This window comes from Pteropus alecto, unplaced genomic scaffold (assembly GCF_000325575.1).
Source record: "Pteropus alecto unplaced genomic scaffold, ASM32557v1 scaffold11, whole genome shotgun sequence".
NCBI classification, from domain to species: domain Eukaryota; kingdom Metazoa; phylum Chordata; class Mammalia; order Chiroptera; family Pteropodidae; genus Pteropus; species Pteropus alecto.
The window spans coordinates 8,316,286-8,325,328 of NW_006431956.1; the positions used below are offsets into that span (position 1 = coordinate 8,316,286).

The following is a 9,043-nucleotide window of genomic DNA, read 5'->3' on the forward strand; positions in this document are numbered from 1 at the left end:
AAGGTCAGATCCATTAGAAATGACAGTCTGATTCTAGAACCTACTCTTTAAAAGGTACCCAGCCCTGATGTTTTGTGTAAATAAAGGCTTTTTTAAAAACTCTTAGTTAAAACTCTTAGTTGATGTGCACTGCTGTTTATAAGTTAATCTTTTGGTTGCATCTTCACTATGCTATCTGCTACCTAAAAACAAACAAACAAACAAACAAAAAACCAAAAACAAAACAAAAGCACAATTCTTCAAACCCTTGTTGCCAATTCCTCTTTAATAAGTACATATTGTTAAATAGAAATAAAATCCATTGCAGCTCCTTTATGAGTTATCTTACATATTAGAAAGGCCAAATAGAATTAGTTATTATTCTTGGTGAATGGGCTAAGTGTTTTTAATCGTATAAATCAGGAGTTACTCAAACCAATGCATTTAAAACCAAGCGAACAGCACCTTCAGACGGGCATACCATGCATAACTCTTTTGGAAAGGTGAGGTTTGCTAAATAAAAGATGTTTCTGCAGATCAAAGATGATCAAGCTTTCTGTGTATTAGAAAGAAAGTACCCAAGAGCAATGAGCCAGGAGAACAAACTAATTCTTTTAAATAAAAAAATGCAAATGTCCTTCATCAGTAAAGTAAGCAGATTCTTAAAAGTTTCTTTTTTTTTTTTTTAAACCTACATGTCAAAGATTCTTCAAGGGCAGCTGAGAGGGGAACAGATTTTTCATTGTAAGAGTGCAAGTTGTCTGATAGTTAGGATCTATCGACGTGCATTTTAAATTTTTGTCTTAGATTTAAAGAGATAGCTTTTGGCAGTGTCTATCACCAGAGAGAAAGGATTTAGTACTACTCTCAAAATCTACTTCACTGTCAGCTTCAATTCACTTGAGGAAAAAAGAAAAAATTAATGATTTAAATGCATATAATTCATAAACACTGGAAAAGAGAGCCACTTCGTTTCAGCAGTCTTAATATTAACAATCTGCCACAGAATGCAGTGAAAAGTATCAATTGGCAGAGGGTAATAGAGAAGCCATAGGCTTAATTTACAGATATGTGATGCATAGGGCATTTTAAACTAATAATTAATTTTCTGCAAAACTCTTAAAAGAGAAGTCATTTAAATAATTTTGCTATCCCATATATTTTTTGTCATCCAAAATATATTTCGATCCAAAATAAGTCAAATAATTTGTGTGTCTGTGTGTATGCATACACATACATTTTTTTAAATGAAATTTTTGAGGCTCTACCAGCCACTATGCCTACAGTCTGAAGCCATATATATACTATATTTCATCTAACATATACGTGTGTATATATACAGATACACACATACACACACATACATGTAGCAGGTATTTGTATAAAATATATACACTTTGTTGTCATGTCGGTTACATGTGAAATTGTTCATTTTGGAATAGCCTCAGGCCATGACTTACAGTAAGTAACTATTTGAAGGCCTAACTTACTGTGCCCCCTTGGTGATTCATGCTGTAGCTCGAATTAAACCTTTGTGCATTGGGTGATGAATAATCTTTTGTTCCAAAGAAGGCAAAAGCCTCGGTCTGACTTAACACCAAAGAATAAATTCCTCTGACTTTCCGAGTAAATCTAAATGCATTCTACTGACAAAATGGACACATAGGGGATTTTCTAAATACCATACATAATTATACATTTTTTCACACTTATAGAGAGATCCTATGATACAATTTCAATCTCTATTTTTAAAGACTATCACCAGAAAAGAGAGAAAAGAAAATGTGGAAGAAAAAAAAAAATGGGAAAATGATCATAGGCTTTGGGAATTCCCTCAAATCCAGAAAATTCCAGGTTAAGGCTTGAAGTTGAATCATTCCCAGGTCTAGCTCTAAAGTTAACACGGGTACAAGGCAAAACAATTTCTTTGGGGACAAGCAGCATGATTTCAATTAGACCTCCTCCTGCAGGGTAAAATCATTCCTCCCCACGCTATGAATGGACTCCGAGTATCATAAGAAGCAGATACACTCACAAGAACCAAAGCTGACATGGATAAGAGCAGCGAGATCACGGTACACCAAAGTATCATATATATTGAAGAAATAATTCAGTCTTAGATTTTTCTATAAAAATTTGTGATCTATATAGGACTTCATTCACGGGACACTAACAATAAGGAGTATTTGCTTTGGCGGTAGTGGGTCACACATCTGCTTATCTTGCTTTTAATTTTTTTTTTTTTTTTTACATAATGTTTCTGAGTATACAGATGTGAGTCAGGTAGCATTTGAATTCCCCACATCTACACAACTGAGGTGCCCCACAACTGGCATTCCCCTGGGATCCTTGATTCACTGACGTTAGCCTCACGAATCCAGTGTCCGAACTCGGGAGAATAAGCTTAGTTGCTGCTTTATCAGTCGGCGTAAATAATAAATCCGGAAAATGTGCTGTATTTGTTGTTGTTGCCTCCGTGGGCTTTCCCACCATCTAATTTGATGTAGACTTCGTCTCCTGGCTCCAAATGAAGGACCACACTGTTACTGGCATAGTCGTAATTCTGGTCGGCGTCCTGGGCTATTGCGCTCGCACGCACCTACGTGGAACAGACAAGCATTAGGATTCGTCAAAGAGAATTCTCAAGGTTTGTTTGTTTGTTTGTTTGTTTTGCCATTCACGCAGCATCGTAAGCCAATGTGCTGCCCCTGGCACAAGATTTAGCCCAGAAAAGCCCACCTTGGCCTTGGAGCTTTCTGAAGACACCTCGGTAGCTGTTTAAACCATGCTATGGGAAAGGAAGGATGGAAAGGAGAAGACAGTGCTTTCGTGAGGGTCATTCCAGCAGTCTTCTCTTACTGTGTGTTATACACAATGCATACCAATTTATTCTCTTCCTAAATCACCACTTTTTCTAATTCCTTCCATCTCTACGCCCAGTCACTTCTTTAAGTGGAAATGTAATCTGTTTTGCACTTTAATTTCAGCCAAATAGCAGTATTATAACGAGGTGCTGATGAGTATATAAATTCAACCCAAACTTCAGTCTGGGTTGGTCCTCAGAATTTTTAGAAGACTGAGATCCGGAGGAGGTAAAGACTCAGAGAAATACCTTTATCTATCTCCACTATACAGCAAGAAAAAAAAAAAAAAGGAAGAAAGTCTTTTGATTTGGGGCTTTCAAAATCTCATTCAACTAAAGTCTCTTCTACCAGGAGCTTAACTCGTTTAAATATCTTTGGCTATGTCACTCAACTTTTCAGTGTTTTTCTTTTCTCTTTTTTTTTCTTTTTCTCTACGTGTGCCTTTTTAGTATTTAATTGTGATGTGTGCATTTAAATAAATTATTTAATTTCAACATATCTAAGAATTCTAGAAGGAACTAAATTTCCATAATTTCGCTTCTCTCAAATTGCTAGAATTTTTAAATGATCTCATTGAATACTCTTTTATATTTCAGTGATTTTAAACATGTGGTTTGCTTTGGAGATGGAGCTTCCTTATAAACCCACTCATGTTAAGCTTGTGATCTCATTAGTGAGTTGACAGACATTTGCAAACAGTCAAGTTGCCTATCGTATCAAGTAATGTGGATATTCTGTCACATTCGCAACTCAAATTAGGCTTCATGTCCATTTAGCTATATTTTGATTCTGCCTTGGAAAAAATGTGCCAACAGGCAGGCTTATTTTGATTTGATTTATTTCAGTAAAACATCCTCTACTTTGTGGCTTGTTTCTATTCCAATATAATGATATTTCCCTGAATAACACAGTAAGTGATTTAGTGGGCTGGTAAACCTGCACTATGTCATAATGCATGACTTGGGGTATGCTATGCCAGATCCTATCAGCTAGCAAAATGAGGAAAATGAGGCCCAAGTCAAAAATTTCTATTCATTTCTTTCAAAACGTAAATGATAGGTTTCCAAATTATATTCTTTTTTTTTCTTATTTTAAATTAATTTTTTAAATTCAATTTATTGGGGTGACATTGGTTAATAAAATTATATAGGTTTCGAGTGTACAGTTCAATACATCATCTGTATGTGTTATGTGCTCACACCTAAAGTCAAATCTCCTTCTGTCACCTTATATTTGACCCCCTTTACCCTTACCTACCTCCCTGTCCCTTTCCCTCTGGTGACTACTAAACTGGTGTCTGTGTCTGAGTTTTTGTTTGTTTCTCTTGCTTGTCTGTTGCTTTCAGTTTGAGATCCCATGTATGAGTGAAATCATATGGTTCTCAACATTTTCTGTCTGACTTATTTTGCTTATTAAATTTTCACGTGGTATGTTCTCACATTAATGCTGAAATGTTAAAAAAGGAGAAGGCTCTTTGACACTGCTGAACTTGTCAAGTAATTTGAGTAGTATTTTAACATTTTCTTCCTGGATATCATATAGCAAAGGGAGAAAAGAGCTTACAGGATTTAGCCTTGCTTAGCACTGCGCTAATTAACACTAATATAAAGAAAGCAATATATCATTCAATTATGCTAAGAAGCAGACCCAAATGTATACACCAGTTTAGTGAGGTGGTCTATTTTCACCACTAAGTAATAATACAATTTAATGTTACAAAATTCCCTAGGAATTAAGCATAAGTTTGTAGGAGTTGAATGCTCTGATTCATTAATTTCATTGAGTCATTAATTACCAGGGAGGAAAAAATCTACAAGGAAGATTATGCTATTATGATCTATTATATATATTTTTATGTGTGAATTTTTAATGGATGAGAAAAATTAAAATACAAAATAGTAATTAGCCATAGTAGTAATATATTATCAATCCATAATATACTTCTCGACTGTTATTAATAACCAGACCCATTTTATTTAGTGCGTTAGGCATTTAGTAAATGTGCTATGGGTATGTGTTTTAAAACTGTTTTCTATATGAAGGCTTTCTGAAAACAGGACACATTCGAGTTATTTGATTTAGAGGTAATAATCTTAAAAGTAGGTATAATGCAGTTTTTATTCTATAGGGTATAACCACAAACCCATGTAAATTTTTATTTTTTATTACCATTTTCATTCAGTAGGGGTAACCACAAAAACCTGTGAATGCATCAGTGTGATCCCACAGACTAGGAGTTGCCCTTACGATTTTTCACTTCCTTTGTTGGATAAAGCCAGTGCGACTGCTTTTTAATGAAAGTGATTCTCTAAGATTTTAACCTATACTGTACTGCAAGACTTTCTTAATGAATGAACTGCCATACTCCAGTTTACTTAGCATGATTTTAGTATGCCTGCTCACCTGATCATACTCTAAAGGAATAATAGGAATTGAAATTTCAAGCTCTAGTCTCCAGCTCAGTGACTTCCAATGATTCTTTCTTTAAACCATCAAACTATTGAGAAAGGTAATGCATCCATCCTAAAGGTTATTTTCAGGTTCCTAAATGTACACTGATTTCAGCATTTTCTCTGGGAATATAATGCATCTTTTTCTTAGCTCGATGTACACATTTCTACCTAACTGGACTCAAATATCTTTTCATATTATTAGTTAAGTGTTTAGAATCTGCTTGTTCTTTAGTGTATGTTTCAGAGCCCCTAAAAGGTTAATTAATTTAACATTTTATTAATCTAATAAATGAATAGCAACCTACAAACTATTCTCTGTTTCTAATATATCTCTTGTTCACTGGTGCCATAACTAATAAATTCTCAGAGTAAAAACTGGTCTTTATTTTACAGTTCTAATCTTGAGCCTAAAGTTTTAGTTTTTGTTATAGTGGCTTATTATTGTAGTCTTATAGTGATTGTCTTCAAATAGCAATATTTTTTTATTTGAGTTCTCTGCTAAAAATATACAAATATATTTAAAATATTTCCTGTTTCTAGGTACAGCTATTTGAGTCCAATTTTTACCTTTAATATGCACTGTCATGGGCTCTCCACAAATGGTAAGATTAAATTTGGGTTGATGGTTTCGAAGGGAATATGAGACCTATGGTGCTTTCAGCGGCGTGTTTGTGAGAATGTAATAGGTTGTGTAGCTTTAGCATTATCATATTAGTGAGGGTTTATCATTAGAGACAATATTTATGGTAACATTTGCTAATTTAATTAATTGCTACTGATGTTCTCATAATTTCATTTTCATTGTACTTCTGTGGAATCATAAACAAAAGGTTAAGTGGCACATCAGGTTAATTTACTGGCCTTTGACGTTTCCATCTGTGATCCTGCATTAACACAAAGCATAAATCAAACGGTTCTCATACGGTAACAGTCCAGAGGCATTCTTCCATTCTAGAGTGAACTGCATTTTTAGTTTACTTTTCGTGCTTCTCAAATCCACTTAATCCACAGAACATTACACTGACATGGGTCTCTGAGTTCCTGTTTTGCGACAACAAATTAGGTCAGCTTAGAGGCGGGAAACTGCCATTCTAAGTGATCAGACAAGAGCATAACTGAACATCGAGGATAAACTATTTAATATTAATAAAAAAGATTTTATGGGATTTCTCCTTTGCAACTGCCTGCAAATCAGGCTTTGCAAAACAGTTCTATTCTAGAGATAAAATTCCTTAACGGCAATGTTGTAATAGCTGTTTTCCAAAACAGTCCATGCTGAACTCGAAAATGTATTGTTTGCTACTACATTTATTTTTTGAATTACTTGTTGCACACTTTTGCAGAGCAGCAGCTTAAGAATGCCAATGGAAAACATTATACGTGTAAGATCAGCTGTTTTGCCTTGTTCTTTTTTCCTGATCCTCAAAGAATGTGCATATGCTAGGATGATACAAAGGAGCATTCTACGCTCCAAACAATGAAATAATTTTTAAAACAAAACGCACGGAGAACACGTATGTGGAATGGTGTTCTTGGAATCAGTGTAACATACCTGGACTTAGCTATTTAGGCATCAACATTTAAACTAATTTAAATGTATTATTCTCTGGTTTTCTTGCCATTGCAAATTCCAGGTATTTACAGATGTGAGCACTTTTATACATTTGGCTGATTAAACTTGAATCTTATTCCATTATAATGAATATCTCTAAAAACAACCTCTTCGGCCTGACAGTAATTTCCAGAGCTAACCTTTGAGTCAGAAGAGAACCAATTTGTAAATAAATGGGTGCCTCATGGCTACCTGCTGAGGCGCTGTTCATTAGCCACTTTGTAAGGGTGACACAATGGCTCTATATTGGTACAGTGAGTCATGCCCTTTTTAGCCATTTACCTATAACTATGCCACTGCGCTGTGAATAATTTTTATTTAGCTTAATATTATTTTCGTGCATAATAACTATAATAAACAACCCTACCAGTGCCTCCTGGTGGCCATTTTTCCTCTTTTTGTTCTACTAGTTCTGAGGGTCCCTTATATAAGTGAGGGGTGTTAGGAAGGGGGAGGAACAAGATTTTTTGTCCTTTCTATCTTGTGTACATTTAGGTATTTGTCTTTCACTTTTGAAAGAATTCTGACACTGAGTTAAGGGGGGAAAAAATCCAGCTTTAATTTTGCTTAACAGAAACCTGGGTTGTAGCTAAAAAGGTCTGAATTCAAGGGGCGAGAGACCTGAAGCCCAAGAGCCCTTGTTAAACCACAGTTGGCAGTGAATGGCACCGTGCAGGGCCGGCCACCCCCTGTGTCACCCAATAAGCAAAGTGAGGCCCAATAACTGAGCCCTGACCACAGGCTGCAGGCTGCAAGGCCTCTGCCCCCATCTGCTGCTGATTCAGCAAGTGTAGAGGGGTCGATTACACTTTTAGGCAGTTACAAATATCATTTTCCTCTTCTAACTAAGAGATCACACTCTCTGGTTTTGCAGTGACCACAAATTTCTCAAGCAAATGGAAAAGTGGCTCCAGCATAAAACTATATAGCCCACGGCCCTATGACAATGCTGACTGGCTCTGGAGAGCAAGTCCTTGCGCTGAGGAATAATCTGAGGTTATTTCCACAGTCAAGGCCAAGGCCACTGCCCTGTGGGAGCGGGAGCAAGAAGGCTGGGATGGGGACAACCCAGGGCTGGGCTCTGTGCTGGCCCTCCTTGCCACTTGCCTGCGCATCCTAGGACTTACTCCAGCAAGAGGCGTTTGGGCGCTGTGTTGGGGAGCCTGTTTTACCATGTCAGCCATGAGTCTCAACTTTTCCTTCTGTTATCTGCACTCATTACCTCTCCCTCTTCTCCTTCCTCTGAAAACTAAACCAGAGTTTGTGACTTGGATTCGATTGTAAGTGGGTTTCCCGGTCTGCGATGCTGCAGGGACCTTGCGACCGCAGGTCTCGAGGTCCCGCAAGTATTCACTCCTTCGGGCCCCTTCTTGTTCCCTCGGGTCCCTGTCTGTCTGCCCCGAGTTTGGGTCTGTCGCCCTGGCACGCCCATTCCGGGCTCCCCCAGCCCTTCCATTCCCGCCAAAGCCTGAGGGCGACCCGAAGCCCGTGGACCATGCCACAGCGGGGTCGCTTCCTGCTGCTCGGGGTTCCGCAGCGCGCAAGCTGTTCAGGGGCCTCGGCTACCGGCCTCCAGCCCCTCGGGGGTCCTGCTCTCACGCAAACACCGAGTGCAGGTGGGAGGCTCGGAGCCGCGCTCTCGGGGCGCCGGAACCCTCTTTGGCTTCTGACCCCGCAGCTCCAGGGGGGAACAGCGTCCTCCCTCGCACGGCTCCCGGCAGCCCGGCGGCCGCGCCCTCCCTCTGTGGGCGCCCACCCCATTTCCGGGGTCTCCTCCCTCTCGCCCGCACCTTCCCGCGCTCCCTCCCCGCCCTCCCCGCTGCTTGCCTGCACTCACCTGGTTGTTTTTGCAGAGATCAGCCCACATGCTGGTGCCGTCCCCTCCGCGCATCAGGACGTGGTAGGTGAAGAAGTAGATGCCCGGGATGGAGCAGGTAAACTTGCCGGTGGTGGGGTCGTAGTGGTTACCGAGGTTGGTGACCACGTCGTCGAACTTGAGCACCTCGTAGCCTTCGTGCTGCCGCTTGAGGCCGGCGTAGAAGGCAATCTTGGGCACCGTGCTGTAGGTGGCGGCGCTGATGGCCCCAGCGGCGTTCAGGCCGGGGGCCCCCGGCGGGCCCGGCAGGCCTTGGCGG

The 9,043-nt window shown here is 39.3% G+C and overlaps 1 protein-coding gene and 1 long non-coding RNA gene across 2 annotated transcripts in view; both read right to left on the reverse strand.

The window, feature by feature from the left end:
• The window catches only part of LOC107195323, a 435,673-nt gene that overhangs the window by 421,973 nt on the left and 4,657 nt on the right, over window positions 1-9,043 (reverse strand). The window lies entirely within an intron of this gene.
• Window positions 642-9,043, reverse strand: part of C1QL3 (complement C1q like 3) — a 9,692-nt gene continuing 1,290 nt past the window's right edge. Inside the window, exons 2-3 of the mRNA XM_025043435.1 lie at window positions 8,746-9,043; window positions 642-2,578 (exon numbers count right to left, since the gene is read on the reverse strand). The exon at window positions 8,746-9,043 is cut by the window's right edge and continues 101 nt beyond it. Coding sequence (XP_024899203.1) covers window positions 2,399-2,578; window positions 8,746-9,043 — 478 coding nt within the window. The 3' untranslated portion in view covers window positions 642-2,398. The remainder of the gene's footprint in view (window positions 2,579-8,745) is intronic.